At 41.5% G+C, this 21,328-nt stretch overlaps 1 protein-coding gene across 4 annotated transcripts in view; it reads left to right on the top strand.

The window, feature by feature from the left end:
* The window catches only part of CTNND2 (catenin delta 2), a 953,172-nt gene that overhangs the window by 831,139 nt on the left and 100,705 nt on the right, over positions 1-21,328 (top strand). For 2 of the 4 annotated variants that reach the window (XM_057541330.1, XM_057541333.1), the window contains 3 exons: positions 1,320-1,493; positions 14,597-14,671; positions 15,702-15,852. In XM_057541330.1, the coding sequence (XP_057397313.1) occupies positions 1,320-1,493; positions 14,597-14,671; positions 15,702-15,852 (400 nt within the window). The remainder of the gene's footprint in view (positions 1-1,319; positions 1,494-14,596; positions 14,672-15,701; positions 15,853-21,328) is intronic. The other 2 variants (XM_057541331.1, XM_057541332.1) reach the window with 1 other exon arrangement.

Below are 21,328 nucleotides of genomic sequence, written 5' to 3'. Positions count from 1 at the left end.
TCTTGAAATTATTTGTGACTGAAATACAATTTTGTTTTCATAGGTATACATACATATATATATGGACACAGGTGCACATATATGTATGTACATAAAATATCTGTGAGAAAGCTTAGTATTGATATATATGTCTTTTAGATTATGTTTTAAGCAATCATTAATAACCACAAATAAGCAGTTAAATAACTTAATATTCCCACTCTGATACTATAAAGTAATTCTTTTGTTTTACTATGATTTTTCTCAAAAATGAATATGGGAATATTTTTTCTACACATATTACTTTATTTCTACCCTCATTATACTCATTGCCTTTATTTTTAATGAAAGAATAAGGCTATGTGTGATCAAAGATCAGAATCATTATTGGAACTTTTAATATTTTTTAAATTATAAGGATAATAAAACAAAATTAGAAAGGTAAAAAAATGAAAGACAAACACTTTATTAATAAATTTTTATTATCATTACATTTTTTTACTATGCATTTTATTTGGAATCAAACACAAAGCCCCTACTACTTTGCATCCTGCTTTGTTTATTTAACTTTTATCATAAACATTTGTCTAAATTGCTACATGATCTTCATAGCTATCATTTTTAAGGCTCTACTGATATGCCTTTGTGCATATAATCCATAATTTAAAATGTATATGTAATTAATTTTTAATTACATATTCTGTTATTTATTAGATTCAATTCAAAGCAAACATCAGAATTTCTATAAGATCAAAATTTGCTTATAGCTCATGTCAATGTATGTAATAAACTGTAACAATTTTCTCTCCTTTGTCCATTCTGTCATTTGTTTGATGCCCATAGATGCAATGACAGAATATGTATTTTACAAGTGATATAGGAATTTATCACAGTTAACACTTGTGTATAAGAAGTGAGGGCATCTGATAGTTACTAACTACTATGCTATGCCTATAGTATGCTTACTGTAAAGTATGGTGCCTTGATGTTTAGCTTTCTTCCACCCTGACCGATTAAAATTAACCCATCTCTTCTCCCTCCTTCCTGTAGCAGTGTGCTAGAATTGTTCTCAGAGGGCTTAGCCATTCTACTGCCAGTTACATTCATTTATGTACATGCTCCAATCCCCTCCGCCCTCCATCATAAGCTCTCGGTGGGCAGGAATGGCTCTCCCATTTTTGGTGGTCCTTGGAGTGCTGATGCAGTATCCTACCTACAGTAGATGCTCACCAAATGTCATGACACCCTGCTTTTGTTTTTGTCTTTGATGTTTGCCGAAGGCAATACTGGGAAGTGTAAAGATGTTAAAGATGTTTACTCTCTCATTTCTCTTCCACCAGTGGGATGGAGTAGGACCTCTTCCAGACTGTGCAGAACCACCAAAAGGGATCCAGATGCTGTGGCACCCATCCATAGTCAAACCCTACCTCACACTGCTCTCTGAGTGCTCAAATGCAGACACGCTGGAAGGGGCGGCAGGCGCCCTGCAGAACTTGGCTGCAGGGAGCTGGAAGGTATGATGAGTTTGTTACAATAAGAAAGAAATCTGGAATGATGAGAAGGTCCTTAGGAAATATGAGAAGTCCAATTTTGAGAAGTGCAATTCTAATAAAGTTTCTAAGGATGTTAGAGAAAGACCAGTTCCATTGCACTGTTGGACTTAGAAAGGTATTTCTTTTAAAAATTCTTCTTAAGGGCTCAGGGGTCGTTGAAGATCGCTACAAAACACAGAGGAATAGACGTAAGTATAGTCATTGAAGATGCTGTGAATGCTTTCCGTTCTATTTGCGTAGCTGAACTACTTCATTTTCAGGGGAGACTGACATGTTGAGACTTTTCAAAGCACTGTCATTGACAGTTAAGGGAGCTGATACCCAAACATGTCATACGAAAACCCCTGTGAATCCTGTAATGTTGTAGCTGGTCCTGTCCCCAAAGGAAAAGAACCTCTTGCATTTTTAAATTACGGGATAACAGAGGAAAATAGTTATCTTTGGCAAAAGGTTACAGTAAAGCAATTGTACGATTGGGAAAGAGATTAGGAGGGTCTTTTTCTCTAGGTCTTTACAAATACACACTGTTCCAGGTCAGTTCTCACCAAAAATTTTTCATGACCTTCTTTGTGGGTAGAAACGGATTCATGATAGCAAAGAATTCTTGAGTTTGGTCCCTAATAGTTACATGGGCTAACTTGCCTTATCGCACAAAAGAGTGTAACCTCTTAGAAGAACTGAGGGCATATAGGGAAAATATCAAGACCTCCACCTTCAATTCCTCATTCATTTAATATCAATGCCTGGGGTTTGGGATATTCATAAATCACTCTTTTCTTTACCATTCATTTTCTTCAAAACAATATTAATATAGACACATAGCTACAGATAACTCTCAGAAGCTCAGTACCATGGATACCACACGTATCGGCTTCAGTATCGTGTAATAATACATTCCCTTCTTATTATACCTTCCAACACCTGCCTCTCGTCACTTCTCTCTCTGCCATCTTCCTTTCCATTGCTATAGTGTCAGCTGCAGCATTTTCTTTCTTGGATGTGACATCCCAGCTCTTGGGACCCAGCCCCTGATGATACTTCCCAGGAGCTGGCTACTTTCTCATGCATGGCGGGCTCACCTCTTCTCTTGAGAGTCTTAGGAATGAACATAATTATCCCTTTCCCTCCCTGCCCATAAGGCATCATTAATGTTGTACCTTAAGAATTCAGTTTGGGCTGGGCTTGAAGTGAATTTGTCTCTTGCTTTCAACCAGAGAAAAGCTTCAAAAGTAGAGTCTCACCAAGAAGAATGCCAGAGTATAGCCTTGCATAAATAGGAAAGAGAGAGTAATGGAAGTCACTTCCTTGAACTTGCCCTTAGCATTAACTTCCCTCTAAAGTTAGGAGGCTTCAACTCAGATCACAATTCAAACCTAGGCTCTGACTTTTCTAAGCTTTGTGGTCCTGGGAAAATTAAAGCACCTCAGTGTTTCTCAGATGCATCGTCTTTAAGCAGAGGAGATCATGGCGGCTTCACCCCACATCATGCAGATCAGTCGCAACACTAGATGCAAAGATGCAGGATGTCGTAGGCTAAGGGGTTGTCCCTGTATATACCCAAGAGCACTAAGTTGCTGCAAGTCCCCACCCAGCTCCCTGGCCTTGGAGGATGGATTAGAAGGGGATGGGAAGAGAAGCTCTGGGTTCCAGGCCTGAGTCTGACCTGAAATGCAAAGCCATCTAGATGGTGGCAAATCAAGTTTGCCATCTCTTGATTTTTTTTTTTTTTTTTTTTTATTAATTTATTTATTTTTGTCTGTATTGGGTCTTCGGTTCGTGCGAGGGCTTTCTCCAGTTGCGGCAAGCGGGGGCCACTCTTCATCGCGGTGCGGGGACCGCTCTTCATCGCGGTGCGCGGGCCTTTCTCCATCGCGGCCCCTCCCGTTGCGGGGCACAGGCTCCAGACGCGCAGGCTCAGCAATTGTGGCTCACGGGCCCAGCTGCTCCGTGGCATGTGGGATCTTCCCAGACCAGGGCTCGAACCCGTGTCCCCTGCATTAGCAGGCAGATTCTCAACCACTGCGCCACCAGGGAAGCCCCTTGATTTTTTTTTTAAATGAATTATTGCTTTACTTGAGAAACACTTAGGTTTTTATAAGAACAAGTTAAAAATGGAGAAATGTCTTTGAGCTCTAGAGGATTTTGAATGTAAGACTTCCACCTTTGCTTTAAAAGTTAAACTCTATGTTCCATGTGCTGAAAAAGTTAACTGGAAACATGGAAAATTTATAAAGATACAAATAAAACTTCTGGAGTTGAAAACAACATCTGGAATGAAAAATACATGGAATGGGATCAACAGCAGATTAGACATTGCAGAAGAAAAGATTAGTGAACTGAAAGATAGCAACTGGAAACCATGCAAAATGAAACACAGAGGACAAAGAAAAAAAAATGGACAGTTCATCAGTGAGCTTCAAGTGGCCTGATGTATGTGTAAATGGAGAACCAAACAAAACAGGAGAGAAAGGAGGAAGAGAACAGAAAAAACTATTTGAAGAAATAATGGTTGAAAACTTTCCAAATTTACTGAAAACTACAAACTCACACATCTAAGCAACTCAAGAAACTCTAAGAGAAACATGAAAAGTTATACCAAGTTACATTATAATCAAGTTGCTCAAAATCAGTAGTAAAGAGATAATCTTAAAAGCAGCCAGAGAAAAAAGACATGTTACATACCAAGACTGTACCACATCTCAACACCACATTCAAGGATCAGTGTCACCAATCATTCATTTATTCATGTGAGTCCTTGTTGAGTTACTAAGAATGTCCTCTAGAAGACAATCTGGTCTATAAGGCTTCTAAGGGCAGAAACCCATTCCATTTATTTCTTTGTGCCCCACTGCTCAGCCCTATGCTTGGCTGAGCAATAATGCTCAAACACAAGCTTTTAACTGAACTCGTGTCTATGTCCAGATGTCTTTCTTGTGGATAACAGTCTTTTATATTTATAAACATCTATCAGTCACTAAGCAGTTAATAGCACATATTGTGACCAGGCCATCTTCAAATGGTCACACTTTATGATTCTTTATTTGGTCATTCGATTCAGATGGGAATATGTAGTCAGTACAATCTAAAATTGATAGAAAGGAGGAGTTTTGGGAGAACTATTTTCATTCCAGTTTCCAGACTCATCAGTGCTTTTCAGGATGCAGATTTTGATATCATTGCCCAATTCCACAATTCCTGCTGTAGTGTTGGACTTGCTGTTTAGAGTGGTAATTAAAGACACAGGCTCTGTATCTCAAGGTAGCCAGGCCAGCTGGGCAAGCTGCTGAGATATGTCTGGGTCTTTAGGTGTTTAGAGTAATAAAACAATAAATTTATAGTTTATACTATTTTATACTAATTTATTTTATACTGATTTATCCTATTTTGATATTCAAAAATTCTCTCCTACTTTGGGTTATACAATGAGAATTATGGAAGAAGTCTGATAAAAATTCTCGGTATTTTCTAGCAATAACATCTTGCTGACTGTTTTCAGTGCGTAACCCTGAACATTAGTTCAGCACAGTTATCCCCAGTATGACACTTATCCCCACATATCCAGATGCACTGATTTGGTAAATTTTTCTATTACTAATAGAGACTACTGAGAAAGAGGCAGAATGGTCTGGAACAGCTGAAATCAACATCACAAAAGCTGTTCTGTACTTTAGACAAAGTTTAACAACTATGACTCTCGGATTTCCCAGCCCTCATCAGATTTCAAGCAACAAATTAAAAAATACAAGGAGTTACTCTTGTAAGCAGGCACACAGATCTGCCTTAAGAAGGTAGGGTAGATACCCTGACGGCAACGTGAAAAGATAGAAGAGTTAGAAGAAGTAAATACAAAGATGCAAGAAAGAAAAAAATGTCAGAGGCCATTCAATGTTTCAGCTGTTTCATTTATTCTAATCGCGGATGGTCATAATGCTGACCCTCTGTTATCAGAAAATGTTTAATTATTACTAGTAACTTTAGAAGACAAAGCATTTTAGAAAGACTTTTATCCCAATGGTTAAGGTAGAATTTTGAGTCTCAGGATGTCAACCTTACTTATAGGAAACACTGGCTTTCCTGATAACTCTAGACAAATGGGATAGTCCTCAGGCAGGGCAAAGGGCCGTTAGGACATATTTGTGCGTAGTTATAAATATACATACTTATATAAGAATTTTCTTATCAAAATACAAATACACAAGTATGCATAAAGGTCAATCATGTTATCATCATCTTTTGTATAATTTATTAATGTACCATATTAAATGGTAAGGGAATATGTGGGAAGGAAAGATAGATAATCTATAGGAATGATTTGAGAAGATTGTCATTAAGCCAAACACTGATAAATAGTTACAATTTTTTAAAGATCGAGAATAAGTTGTACCAAAACCAAACAAAGAAATCCTTACTTTAAAAAAGCGTGATTTAAGTAAAAAAATAAAAATAAAAAACTGAGCAATTAAAAGATTGACTGAGGACACAGAAACAGCATCAAATTTCATGCAGACAGCATTACCATCTAAAAGCTAGGGTTCTAAGAATGTGTTTTTATAGCAACTGTTGAAATTTAGTGGCATTTTTTAAGTGTCCTTAACGTTTATGGCACAAACAAAAGCAGAAATGTGAAGGTAAAACACCAGAATTTTGCATGGAGAGAGCTTTTTATAGACCTCATCATCTGAAACAATAACTTCTCTTTATGGGGAGATCGTGCACACTCTTTTTCCGTGACAAATTGACTAGCAAGCTAGATCTTCATAATGGCCCAAATACTTCTTAAACTTTAAAACACTCATTACTTGGTTTACGAGCATCAGAAAAACATAATGGTAGAAGCAAAGTGAAATGTTTTTATTAGCTAACATGGAGTTCGGTTACGTTTTTCTCATTTACAGTAAAACGATTTTGTTTGTCACAGAATATTAAAACAGTCGGTTATAGTAGTTTGAGGAGTTCCAAAATGTGAATGAATGCTCTTTCAACTCCCATTTGTGGGTTATTTTTATTGTAATTGAACTCTCTGAAAACTCAGAATTAGAACTGTAGAAATATATCTGTACTTGCTATTAAGTCAAACATTTTAGATATCTTTGTATGGTCAGTTTTCTCCCTAAAATGTGACTATTCTCAGAGAGTCTATTAGTTGCCCGTTTATGTTTAAAGTAAGATGGAATAAAGAGATACTTGGATATTAATCTGTTAATATTTAATGAAGTAACATGATAGCAACGTAGATTTACTGAGAAGGAAACAGAATCTCTGGCCATGTGGCACAAATGAATAAAAAATAAGAGAACTGGGAAATTTGAGACTTGTTCCTAAGGACAGGGGCAATGCTTTGAAGGCATTGAATTTAGTGTAGCTTAGCAATTAGTGTATCATTAAGAGTGAACCAGGGCAGATGAGTGGAGTGCAAGAAATAAAAGTAAAAATCATGGTTTAACATCTAAGACAAAGGTCTTTGTCCTAGTGAACAGTGTGATATAAAGCATAAGGTTTAAATGCAAGGAAACAGGGTGGTGAAAGATCATGATGAAAATGGGACATGAAGCATCATGCCTAATGGGTTAGAAATGGGACCAAAATAAACACAGAGGTTATCTGAGGACTCTGCCCAATCAGCAGGCTCCTAGAGACAACACATTGAGTTGGACCTGATGCCCAGCCTGAGGCACAATGACGATGGGCCCAACCTCAGGAGGAGATGGAGAGGAGCCAGGGTCACCACCAGGTCACTGGTTCTAATCACACAATATTTAGTGGTTTCTTCTAAGACCCCAGTAAGTAGTACTGATGCCGAGGGCTGCACCTGTATTAGAAATGCCACATGCATCCAAACTTACTAGAGAATAAGCCCATTTTTGGATAGTTTGGCTCTACTTTCATCATTGTCATTGAATAGCAAAGTGCTAAGTTACAGAATTACATTCAGAAACTGTAGAAACAGCTAAAGCTGAGGGATTTCCACTTCCACCCAAGTTGCCAAGATGGAGCACCAAATTCCTTTAAGTAGTAATAATAACAACAACAACAGCAACACGCCAGAGAAATATATGAAACAATGGTTGTTAAAACACTAAGCATTAGTCAATGAAGAAACTGATCTCTGAGAAACAGGAAATAAACAAGCTGAGCCCTATGATTGTCCCAGCTCACTGTCTTGAGAGAGTTTCCAGACCGCAGCACAAAGATTAGGAACCCAGGAGGAGCTCCTCAGACTCTATGAGCTAAGGAGATGGAACTGAGTATCTAGGGAGACCAAGGTGACTAGAGCTCATAGGACAGAACACCAAAGAGGAGAAAGCCACACATAGAAAGAACCCTAGAAATATGCAGAGGATCCCCCTCAAATATTCAGCAGAGATCTGTCAGTGCATGCATGTGAGAGAAATGCCCAAGGCTGAAGAAACAACCTCCTGAAATGATTAGACAGAATGAAACTTGGCACTTACACAGGAATGGGCATAATGTGCATTTCCAAGAGCCAGACAGGAAAACCTCATAATTCATGGATCACTGGGAAGAATACTCTCAGGGTCTTGCCTCAGTATTGAGGTATAATTAGCCCTGGATAAATATGCTCTAGTCTTTCCTATCAAATCTTAAAAGTAAGACCCAGAAGAATCAATAGTTTCCAAGTAAATTAACTGCGTCCTTGAATAAAGTTTAAAAATACCTATAGGAATACAAAAATATCCAGCACCCAATGCATTAAAATTAATAATGTCTGGCATCCAATTGAAAATAACCCTACAAGCAAATAAACAGGAAAATGTGATTCATAATGAGGAGAAAAATCAACCATTCAAAACCAATTCAGAACCAACAAAGATGTTAAAAATAGCAGGCAAGCAGTTATTGTAACTCTACTACATGTGTTCAAAAAGTTCATTAGAGTCGTGGAAAATATATAAAAGGCCCAAATAAAATGTCTAGAGTTGAAAATAAACTGTCTGAAATGAAAAAAAAATGCATGGAATGGGATTAACAGCAGGTTAGACATTGCTGAAGAAAGATTAATGAGTTTAAAGATAGCAGTGGAAACTATACAAAGCGAAATGCAGAGAGATAAAAAAAACCCTACAGATCATCAGTGAGCCTTAAGTGGCCTAATATATGTGCCATTAGAATTCCCAGAGGAGAGGAGAGAGAAAGGAGAAACAAAACAGAAAAAAATTTTGAAGAAATAATGGTTGAAAATCTTCCAAATGGTTCCAAATTTTTCCAATTTAATGAAAACCACAAACTCACATATCCAAGCAGCTCAAGGAACCCCAAGCCCAAGAAACATGATGAAACTATACCAAGGTGCTTCATAAACAAATGGCTCAAAATCAGTAATAAAGAGAAAATCTTAAAAGCAGCCAGAGGACAAAAGACATGTTCCATACAAAAATAAGGATGACAGCTGATTTTTCACCAGCAATAATGTTAGTGAGAAGACAGTGAGACAGCATCTTTAAACCTCTTGGGCCTAATAATGTATAAAGTTGATTTTGGTTTGGTATCTAGCAGGTACAACCTGTCTCTATAGGAAATTCCCAGGATTCCTAGAGCAGCTGTAAAACTGTCTGTAGAAGAAATCCTTTCTGAGCCCAGTTTAAGACATGGGCTACCCTGGAAGCCGGCATGGTTAATCACCTGAGCAGGGGGGACACAGAGGAATTCTAATATGGAAACTTCATTTTAACTGTCCCAGCATGATCAGAGCTGTGGTGGCCCAGGACATGCCACTCAGTATTGTGTTCTTCCAGCACTGAGGGCAAGCTAATATTCATAAGCCCTGCATCAAAAGTTCTGTTCCCACACACAGAATTGAGGGATGAGTTTGGCTTTAGGAGAGACTCCCAAAGAAATATACGATCTCTTCAAACCCTCATTACACTTTTGTGGAAGTGGTTGGAACTTGCTGATCCTAGCTAATTGCAGTGGCTTTGATCCTTTTTATCTAGTGCCTTTCATTGGAGAATGCTGTTCTTAAGTAATACACACGTGGTACTAGAAATCAACCTGACATTTTCTTTCACCAGTTAAACATTTTTACTCTCCAGCTGTGAGCCAGAAATTAGAAGACAGTTGACATAAAGAGATGAATGTGACTTGGTAACTTCCCTCAGGTACCGATAATAAACATGGAAACAAAAAGCCCAGAAAAAAACATGATAGATGCTATAATAGGAGTATATACACAAGGGTGTATACATACATATATATACACACACACACATATATATATACGCACACATACACACACACACACACACACACACACACACACACACACACAGGCACAAGGGTGTCCTGGGGTCATTTTTACAAGGAAGAGGTCAGGGATGAGGAACCCCACTTCCAATATCACTAGTTAAAACGTAGGGCTAGGAGTCAATGATTACAGTTCATTTTAACACACTAGCACATCTCATTAGTTAGAGAAATTCTAGCTGCTGTAACAAAGAGACCCCCAAATATGCAAGGGCTCAAACGTGATAGGAGGTAGAAGCTATTTTCTCTGGTGTGACAGGTGAGGGAAGGTGCGTGAGGAGGGAAGCTCCCCTCCATGAATTATTTCACCCAGGCTGACAGCTGTTCTGCCATCTTCAAGGTGTGGTAAAGATGTGATCTTCCAAGGCTACTCTTAGGGTCATCATCTGCTAGCGAGAAGCAGAAAAAGAGTGCAGATCCACAACCAGAAATGTTCTCTTTTGAAAGTCATCTGGAGCCCTCGTTTTGCCTGATGCAAAAAAGGAAAAAAAGAAAAAAAAATCACATAATCTAGACACTTCTAGCAAAGTCAATCAAATTCAGCTATTTCCCAGTCCCTCAAGGTTTAGCACTTGGCCACATTTATGCTTGTCAGCCTTCATCTTCTCCTGCCCCCCTGTGGTTGCTGCTAAACTTGGGGGTCTTACAGGCATTCGTATCCCTGCGGGGGACGGAGATGGGGTATTCATTTCCGTCTGGAATCATTTCTCTCTGATGCTGCCTCTTGCCCAGGACAAGCCTCCTTGTCCTACTGGTTTCCCAGCTGGGACAGGGCAATTGGGGATTGGACCGCCTCTGGTCCAAGGTGCTCTCCGGGCCCACACCTGCCGCCCCACTGTTGAGCTTCCTAGAGATGCAGGCACAGTCCGTGCCTGCCATTCTGATGCATCCCAACCTCCTGGCCAACTAACCCTTCTGCAGCCCTGGATCCTTGGCCTTTTTCCCTGGCTAACTTACACAGCCCTCCCACTCAAGACCACAGAAACACTCCGGGGCTACCCCGTGCCACACTGGGACCACAGGAATCCTCTTCTGCCCAGCAAGTTCTGTTGCCATTCCTACTGTGCGGCCCCTGCTCCGTGATGGTTCATGGCAGGACTTCCTGAGTCTTGTGCAACCAGCACTGAGGTCCAGGAAGGGCAGCAGAGCTTCTGTCGACTCTCTGCTCTTCTATCTCCCAGGGGGTTTTATCACCAGCCTCTCACACACTGAGGAGGACCTGTCCAGGGGCACTTCAGGTGACAGCCCCCAAAGATACTTTTACATCTCTCGCTTCCTCCCCAACCTGGATCCTTTCTCTCCACTGCTTGGAAGCTCTGTGTGGGATCTGAGGAGGGGTCATAATATTTTCTGTCTATTCTCATTCCCTTTCAAGTCTATCCCATCTTTCACCTGCATCTGTGCTTTCTACCCTTAAACACTAACTGTTTGCTGCTTTGTTATCTGTCCCATCCTGACATCACCTCATTGGACCAAATCGTGGTGGAGCCTCTCTCCAGGAAGGCCATGGGCAAGGAGGAGAAGAAACAGCATTTATTATTTCGAATTGTTGTCCCATCACATGCAAGTAGAAGACATCCTTTCCTGACACAAGGCCTTTCTCATTGTCGTTCCAATTATACATGACTTCTTGTCTCAGATTTGCTAAATCCTGGCAGGTAGTTCTCAAGAACAGATTGAAACATCCAGTAGCTCCATTGACAGTACTAGAAGGCTCTTTAACTCGAGAGTTTAGAGGAGTGCCAGGTGGGTTATTGGAAGACTAAAATAAACACATGAATTGTTATGCCAAAGTGAATCGGTGAATTTGTAAAGGATTAGATCAACTAGGAGTGCAGATTGTCTAACTTACCCTGTGTTTCTGAGAAGCATATGAGAGTGGTGGTCAGTCACACCAACTCTGGAGCACTGCTCCCTGGGCTCAAGACCTGGCTGAGCATCTACAGCGTGTGACCTTTTCTCATCTGTCTAATGCGAGTAACAGCAGTGCCCACTGCATAGGGTTGAGATGAGGACTAAATGAATTAGTACAGGTCTAAGTGTGAGGTGTGTCTCAGCTGAGGTTATTTTGAGGGATCATAACTCTCCTGAGGTCCTCATTGGGAAAAAGCATCTCACCAGGAGCAACCTGGGTCCTGTTTCTGTGCTGTTTCCTCCTGGACCAGAGCTTCCTCCTCCCCCCCTCCCCTCTTCTCCTCCTCTCCCCCATCCCCTCTTCTCCTCCCCCCTCCCCTCTTCTCCTCCTCCCCCCTCCCCTCTTCTCCTCCTCCCCCTCCCCTCTTCTCCTCCTCCTCCTCTTCTCCTCCTTCCCCCTCTGCTCTTCTCCTCCTGCCCCTCTTCTCCTCCTCCCCCTCCCCTCTTCTCCTCCCCCTCTTCTCCTCCTTCCCTCTCCCCTCTTCTCCTCCTCCCCCTCTTCTCCTCCTCCCCCCTCCCTTCTTCTCCTCCTCCCCCCTCCCCTCTTCTCCTCCTCCCCCCCTTCTCCTCCTCTCCCCCTCCCCTCTTCTCCTCCTCCCCCCTCCCCTCTTCTCCTCCTCCCCCTCCCCTCTTCTCCTTCTCCCCCTCTTCTCCTCCTCCCCCCTCCCCTCTTCTCCTCCTCCCCCCTCCCCTCTTCTCCTCCTCCCCCTCTTCTCCTCCTCCCCCCTCGCCTCTTCTCCTCCTCCCCCTTTTCTCCTCCTCCCCCCCCTTCTCCTCCTCACCTCTTCTCCTCCTCCTCCTCCTCCATCTCTTCTTTCTCATCCTCCCCCTCCTCTTCCTTCTCTTCCTTCTCCTCCTTTTGAATCATCAAGGATCCTCTCTTCAGCTCATGGACCATGCTTCTTAAAGCCATCCTGGTCTACCAGCTTTGTCCCTTCCCTCCTCACTGGTGAGCTCAGTGCATGACGCTCTCTTTCTGTTTGCAAAAAGTCAAGTTCTGTCCAAAGATTTCCACCTCAACCACAATGAATTAAGGTACACTTATCTCTCTTGTTCATCTATTTTCATGCCAGTGATACTTCTTCTTTTGTTTCAATTACAAAGCTCTTGGCAACTCATACACGTCGCTAACCCCAGGGGCTGCAGTGCCATCCAAGGTAACTCACTTCTCTTTTGGAAAAACTCTGTATGAGCCTCGCACTTCTGTGTTGAGTGCACTTGGGAAATACTCCTCATCTCCCCAGTACTGTATCATGTCTTTCTCTCTTTCCACCTCTCTGCTGTCTTTACTCCTTCTTGTTGGGTTGCACATAGGTTCACATGTGGGTTATACATGACCTATTCCAAGACTGCTTGGCTGCTACTTAAAAAGCATCACTATCCTTGCATGTTAAGAAAACTTTGAAAACTTGCATCATCTTTTGAATGAAATGTAAATCATTCATTCTGAATTGTCATATACTGAGCTAATACTGGGGATTTTCCATATACACACAAACACACACACAACTAAAAGTTTCAAAATAAAGGTTATTTTCTGTATATTGATAACATAAGATCAAATCCATTGTCTGGTTTTCCCTTTTCACTTAGAACCTATCACTGTTGACCATTTTCTCATACCAAAAAGATGTATCTACAACTCATACACATTTTTGGCCGTGCATAGCCATTTTTGGTTACTCTCAAATCAGTCATCAGCAAAGCTGAAGGACTCTCATTATTTTCCAAACACCAAATCATCTTTCCATCCAACATGAAGGGATATAATAGCTAGACTTCTAAGGAGGAAAACGTTAAGTTATAGCCTACCTTTCCTGGTTCATTTCAGATATAGTCAGGTTCTCCCCTCTCAATGTTTGGAAGGACGGAGGGGAGGGGAAGGCAGTTTCTGGGAGACCGAGCCCAGAGGTGTAGGCAAGAGAGAATGAGATAATGGCAGAGGAGAGAGTATTGTCAGCATCACAGAGCAGATAGAGGAAGAAGACTGGGGACCAAGGGCACAGGTGACACCTGTGGGCAGGTTGTTTAAAATCTTTGTGTCTAGATTTTCTCATCTATAAAACAAGAACAGTAATGTCACTCTCCCAGGAGTTTGGGGGATTAGAAGAGATCACTAATGCACAAGCCAGCATCCGGGGTCTGGGAAGAGGTGGTTCTGGGGAAGAGGTCATCTTTGGGCCCATGCTTCAGCCTGCCCGAGTTCCCAGAACATCCTGTCTGGTCTCTCAAAAGTCCCAGAATATCTCCCCAGTGTTCAAATATATTGTTGATGTTTACCTTGCAATATGGAAATGTTGACCCCCCCCCACTCTGATTTCCATTTTCTTCCATTAGTTTCTTTTCCGTTAGCTTCCCTCCTTAGTCTTAAGGAAGAACCCAGCAATGAATGGGCTGCAGAAGCCCAGGTGTCTAGTCTTTTCTGGGCCCTGGAGACCAAAAGGTTCACAAGCAGGGGAGGAAGTAGATGAAAATCATGTCTCAGCATATGCCAAATTGCAAATGACATTTCCTGTGGACATGACGGAGGTTTCGAACTGTCTTCATGAAACGCCTTCCCTTGGAAGGGCTATCCCATCCTCACAGCCAAATTTCAATAAGCAGCTGCCAAAGCTCAAGCTTTTTCCATGTCTAAGACTTACTGACCATCCATTTCTTTGCTCCCTGAGGTTGGGACTATGAAATAGTTAATTGAAGACAAGAGATGCTCTAGTGAGTTCCATGAGCGTCCCCACCCCCTCAGGCTTCGTAGAGCTTGAGGCACAGAGTAGGGGCAGGAGAAAAGCACTCGGTCTGAGTTGATGGTGTTAAGAAACTATGTGAATGTGACTTCTCTAACGTAGGACGGGATGAAGTTGTGTGTTTTTTTAATCTCATATTTCATGCAGGGCTGGGCTGAGGATGTGGCAGGCATGGCATATGCCCTACGTTCACTGCCAGAGGGGGCTCCCTGCCTGCCACAGGTGAGAGCCAGCTCTGGGGTGCCTGCCCCAAAGGGGAGAGGGGGTGGAGGGACCTGGCGTGGAGGGGTGGGAGCTTTGTCCACCTTTGGTGGTCCCCAGGAGGACTCTGCCACAGAATCCAGAACCTCATGTTATGAATTTAATTCTCTTAGATCATAACTGAAATTTCAACAGAGTAAACCCTTATATTGGTTGATTTTTATGGTGCATGCTCTTCTCTGGAACACTGTACAGGAGTATAAAGTGTACATATGCAAATGTCTGGAAAACCTGAGCCTACCTGTATTCCGTTAAATGAATCTGAATACTTTATGGTCCTGATACTGCAAGTACATTTCTATAAAGAGCCTTAGGTGTGTTCCACTAAGGCCAACGACTGCCAACCCACAACAAATTGTATGCTTACTTTATAAGTTAGACATTGAATTATGGCCCTAGGTATAATATTATATATTTTGATTTTTTTAATTTTACAATTTTCACCCTCCATCTTCGATGTCATATTTACCTCTCCTCACCCCTACCATTTTCTGACTTATTTCCTCCTAATTATTCAGCAAACAACTTAATTGACAGTACTTTCTGTAACTTACCTCTCTGCCCCACCTCCAAATTCAAGTCTCTTTTTAAGAAGTCAACCTTTTATCGTTTTCTACTTTTCCCAGGATTTTTTTTTTTATTCCTCTTGATGTCAATAGCCAGCCTTTCCTGTCCCAGACCTCCATATCGTAAAGTACCAAGTATAGACACCACGCAAATGGCTTCCTAACTCAGGGGCTGAGAAGGCTGGCACCGGCGAAATGAAGAGTGCTTAACTGATTAAAGCTGAAGCCTTTATCCTATGTTGGAGACAAAAATAAAGTTAAAATGTTTAAATACATGTCTAACACACTCAACCCATTCCACAACGAGGTCTTGATCATCCAACCTTTTTGGCACCTGTAGACGGCAGTGTGAAAACCCACACGTGCTGTTTGCTTGTAGGGGTTCCACCCCAGCTCCTAATGTCTTTGCTTCCCCTCATTTGCAGTGGTCGGTGTATATCCGAGCTGCTGTCCGGAAAGAGAAAGGCCTGCCCATCCTTGTGGAGCTGCTGCGGATAGACAATGACCGAGTGGTGTGTGCAGTGGCCACGGCACTCCGGAACATGGCCTTGGACGTCAGGAATAAGGAGCTCATTGGTATGTTCCCTCCGATTCACAGTGTCTGCATTTTTTTTTAATTGAAGTACAGTATACTTCCTGTGGTTGAATCCACGTGCAGAATGTATAGGCATGTACAGAAACAGAGCATGTGTTAGAGGCCTTGCTTTTCCGGCTCTCCTTCTAGCGGAAATCAGTGCGCTGATTTATCTTTTAGACTTTAGAGGAAAATGCGATGTTTGTTGACATTTCTAATCTTTGCAAATTAAAAATGACCGCAGTGCTCAGCACTGGATACCATCGTCCTGATCCTCTAAATCCTTGTCGGCTGTTTATTTGCTTTCCACGCTGTGAACTGGAATTCTAATGGGATACAGGCCACTTTTCTTCCTCTCTCTCTCTGTTAAAATTTACTTCGGATTAGACTATACTGGCTCCTTAATCGTATTTTTAAAGAATCATCTCCCTTTAGTTTGGTGTTCAAGAAATAGGGAGGCTCTTTTATTAATGAAGCATTAAAGAGGCATACATTCATCTATTTATTCAACAAATTTTTGTCCATGACCTACTTTGTTCCAGGCCTGTTCTAGGCCCAGAGGTGATACCAAAGCAGCCAGGAAGCCTTGCCCTGGTGGAGTTTACATTCTGAAGAGGGGAGATGTACAGCCAACAAAATACACACATGAATCCCACAGTGTGGTAGAAACTTTCTATGGGGGAAAATGGAGGTGGGTCAGGCACAATGTAATTAGTAAGGTTGCAATTTTTTTAAAGTGAAGTGAAATTTACATAACATAAAATTAACCACTTTAAAATGTACCATTTAGCATTTTGGCAATGTCGTACAACCAGCACCTATGTCAAGTTCCAAAATAGTTCCATCACCCTAAGGAAAGCCCTGTACCCATTAGGTAGTCATCCCCCAATTCCCCTTCCTCCCAGCTCCGGCAGCCACCAGTCTGCTTTCTATGGATTTTCCTATTCTGGATATTTCCTATAAATGGAATCACACAAGACGTGAGCTTTTGTGTCTGGCTTCTTTCACCTAGCGTAAGGGGTCGTGATTTTAAATGAGAGGTCAAAGTCAAAATAGGAGATGTTGGGAAGGTAGCGTTTGAGCAGAAACTTGAGGGAGGTGAAACAGGGCCCTGTGGCTCTCTGGGGGGAAGAGCATCTAAGCGGAGGGGGCAACCTCTGCAGACAGCCTCCCAGAAGGGGATCTGGAAGCACGCGGTTGGGTTCAAGGCCTCTGCAGGGCCTGGTGTGCCTGGTGCAGAGTGAGTGGTGGGAGCCCAGGTTGGAGAGACCTTCTGGTTCCTCCCTCTGTAACTGGGAAGATGCCCACCCAGGCCAAGGTCGATTGATGCTTGGAGAATGATGAACCACAGGGACCTGCCCGGGGAGAGGCACGGCGTCCGCACATACCACTGTCCTCCTGGGATCGAAGAGATGACTCTGGTAGGGTGGTTGATCAGTGCAGCATGAAGCTTGCCCACAGGGAGCAGGTATCAGTGGAGGTCAGGCAGCAGGGAGCTGGACCACCCATCGTGGCAAAGGTTCCGGTTATGCAGCTTCTGGGGGATTTGGGAAAAGCAGTTGAGAGCGGGCAAAGGGGGAAGATTCCATTCCTGGGGCAGCTGGAGTACCAGGCGTGGGTCCAAGTCTCGTATACAAATTATGCATAGATACAACGGTCTACCTCCACTATCCAAATTCCTGAACGTGGCGTACCAAGCACTTCATGACCTGGGAACCAGCCACTTTTCTCTTGACGTTTCGCAATACCCATCATATCCTCCAATGAATACCAAAGTATTTGCAGGTCTCCAAGCCGTTTATTTATTCACAGGGACCAGATTTCAAATCTACGTCTAATAAATGCAATTATTTGTTATGCTTGCAGTACATCATAAGGCGTGACATAAACTCACGATTTTATAATTATACTTAGTTTGAATTTAATTTAAATGGTGGTGGTGGATGTTAAATAGTTAAGCTACGCTATTAGTCCTCTCCATATCCACTTTCCTTTTCCTTGCATAGGTGTTTTAGACAGGACAGAGCTGGGGCTTGTAATCAAATCCTAGGGCTCCTCTATAAAATGCAGGGAAAATCAATAGTTAATCAGTCTACTGCTTGGGTACGAACTACTAGGTGTTGTGCATTTGGATGTTTTATTTCTTTTGGTAGATTAAAATATAACAAAATAGGGAACTATTGATTTGTTTTCTAGCTTCAAGGCGTCTCTTCTTTCCGAGAAGCCAGTTATCTAGAACTGTCTCTGAGGCAGGAACATTTGGAAGTCCATATTGCCCATGTTAAATTAAGCCTTTACTATCAAATGTCACCAGACAGGAAAGGGAACCAAACGTTTAAAAATAGGAGTGAAAATATCTCAGCCATAGGCTTTATGGAGTCAATAACTTTTTTCTTGAGTAAGAAAAGCAGAATTGAACCAAAAAACACTCTTCTATTCTATCTAGGAGAAAGGAAATGTGACCTTTGCCAACTCTTTTGCTTTAAATATTGTATCAAAGTAGTGGTTCTTTATAAGAAAATGCTCTACAGAACTTTATGTATTGAAAAGAAAGATGCAACGACTTTGAACCAAGAACAAAGACAAAATTAAACTTGGACTTTTCTATCAACTCTCAATCAAAGCTTTGGTGACCTCGTATGGTTTCCTGGTGTTAAAGATCATTTATATTCTGAAAACTCCCCGATAGATATCTCTGGTATGAATCTCACATCTCTGTATCCAGTAGTCTGTCCACCACCTGCACCGGATGTCTGACAGGCATCTCAAGTATAACATCTCCAGACCTGGGTTCCTTGTCTTTTCCCCCAAAACCAGTCCTTCTGCAGGCTTCCACATGGCAGCCTGTCCCTGCAGTGGTCCAGGATAAGCACCTTGCTGTCCCCTTTGATTCTTTACTCTCATATCCAGTCCATCAACAAATCTGGTCTTCCTTCTGAATTTTCCCAGAACCTGACCCTTCTCACCTTCATTGCCTTGTCCCCCCAGATCCCATCCTCTCTCACCTGCGTTATTACCATGGCCACTTTCCTGGTCTCCCTGCTTCTACCCTCACCCGCTACCATCTACTCTCAAAGGAGCAGCCAGAGTGGTCCTATCAAAACCTTACAGCATGTCTTTTCTCCACTTAAAAGCTTCCATCAGCTCCTCATTTCTTTCAGTGTAAAGTTAAGTCTTTGCAAGGCAGACATGGCTCTATACAATCCAGTTCTCTGTTCCCTCTCCAACCTCACCTTCTTCCTCACTGGCATTAACCTTTCTGTGGCCACTGCTTCACTGCAGTTCCTTTATGACCAGAGCCAAAAGCCTGCCTCAGGGCCCTTGAACATGCAGCTTCCTCTGCCTGGACTCCTCTTCCTGCCGATGTCCTTGTGGTCAGTCCTCACCCTCTCAGGTCTTTACTCAAGTGTTACTTTCCCAATACAACCTTTTCTGGTGCCCATTCTTAAAATTCTATCCCCTTTTCTGCTTTACTGATCTTCACAGTACTAATCACCCTCTAATATATAACATATTATTTATTTATCTTGTTTCTTGTCCATCTCTCCACACTAGAATGTAAACCCATTAAGAGCAGGAAGTTCCACCTTGTGTGTTTACTGATGTAGCTCGTGTACCTAGAACAATGCCTGACCCATACCAGGGATTCATCAATATTTGCTGAATGAATAACTGAATTTTTTCCTGTCTGGCCTTTATCTTATAATGAACTCCACAGCAGCAAAACATTAAGTAAGCAAATGAAATAAAACATTAACTAAAGAAAAGGATTTTATATTAATAAAGAAAATCATCCAAAAACCAGTTCATTTTCCTACTAAAGTTTACTAGATGTATGCAGACACTCAGAATTTCAGAAGGAATCCAGTTGTTTTCATCACTGGGGTCCAGTTTAAATTACATCTCTTCTTAGATCATTCTTTTAATTGGGGGGGGGCAGCTACCACAACTCTGGTTAAGGAAAGGTTCATCTTCCTTGGACTCCATGATAAGGAATAGTCCAAATAAGCTATTGAACAACAATCAGTCCACCCCATCAGCTCTAATGAGGTTCAGGTAGTAGCACACATGATCCCACTTGATCATGGTGTATGACCCTTTTAATGTATTGTTGGATTTGGGTTGCTAGTATTTTGTTGAAGATTTTTGCATCTGTGTTCATCAGTGATATTGGCCTGTAATTTTCTTTTTTTGTGGTATCTCTGTCTGGTTTTGGGATCAGGGTGATGGTGGCCTCATAGAATGAGTTTGGGAGTACTCCTTCCTCTGCAATTTTTTGGAATAGTTTCAGAAGGATAGGTGTTAGCTCTTCTTCAAATGTTTGATAGAATTCACCTGTGAAACCATCTGGTCCTGGACTTTCGTTTGTTGGGAGTTTTTTCATCACAGTTTCAATTTCAGTACTTGTGATGGTCTGTTCATATTTTCTATTTCTTCCTGGTTCATTCTTGGGAGATTGTACCTTTCTAAGGATTTGTCCATTTCTTCCAGGTTGTCCATTTTATTGGTGTATAGTTGCTTATAGTAGTCTCTTATGATCCTTTGTATTTCTGTGGTGTCCATTGTAACTTCTCCTTTTTCATTTCTAATTTTATTGATTTGAGTCCCCTCCCTTTTTTTCTTGATGAGTCTCGCTAAAGGTTTATCAATTTTGTTTATCTTTTCAAAGATCCAGGTTTTAGTTTCATTGATCTTTTCTATTGTTTTCTTGGTCTCTATGCCATTTATTTCTGCTCTGATCTTTATGATTTCTTTCCTTCACTAGTTTTGGGTTTTGTTTGTTCTTCTTTCTCTAGTTGCTTTAGGTGTAAGGTTGTTTATTTGTGATTTTTCTTGTTTCCTGAGGTAAGATTGTATTGCTATGAACTTCCCTCTTAGAACTGCTTTTGCTGCATCCCATAGGTTTTGGATCGTTGTGCTTTTGTTTTCATTTATCTCAAGATATTTTTTGATTTCCTCTTTGATTTCTTCAAAAAAAATTTTTTTTAAAGATAGTAGCAATAAAAGTAGTGTCACATACTCTGCCTCTCCTTGTCTTTCCATTCAGGCTGTGTCCATGGTTCTGTGTATGTTTCTGCCATCAGGTGATAAGTAGCTACAGGTAGATCTTTGTGTTCTTCCAAATGAAGTGGTGCAGTGGTCCAGGTGAATGCACATCCATCCATTTCTTTGCAGCCTTCCAAAACTGTTAATTATCCTTCTGCATAAAGTGTTATTTCATCATTCAGAAAGAGTTTTTTTTTAATGGTAATAATTAGCTTCAGAGAAAAGAACAAACAACACTGTATTGCTCTAATAAGTTTACCAAAATGCCATCCATTTCAGCACATTGACAGTTCCTGATGAAGATGGCAGGTATTTCTTTTGCCAGATTCCCTATCCTCTCTGCCAACAAGCAAACAAACAAAACTAACAAAATAAAAACTTCAAACACCTAGGAACACTGGACAGGAGAAGTACTGGGTGGTGTTACCAAAC

The sequence above is a fragment of the Balaenoptera acutorostrata genome, chromosome 2 (assembly GCF_949987535.1).
Source record: "Balaenoptera acutorostrata chromosome 2, mBalAcu1.1, whole genome shotgun sequence".
Lineage (NCBI taxonomy): Eukaryota > Metazoa > Chordata > Mammalia > Artiodactyla > Balaenopteridae > Balaenoptera > Balaenoptera acutorostrata.
The sequence above is the reverse complement of the archived record's forward strand: the minus strand, read 5'-3'. Positions and strand labels throughout refer to the sequence as shown.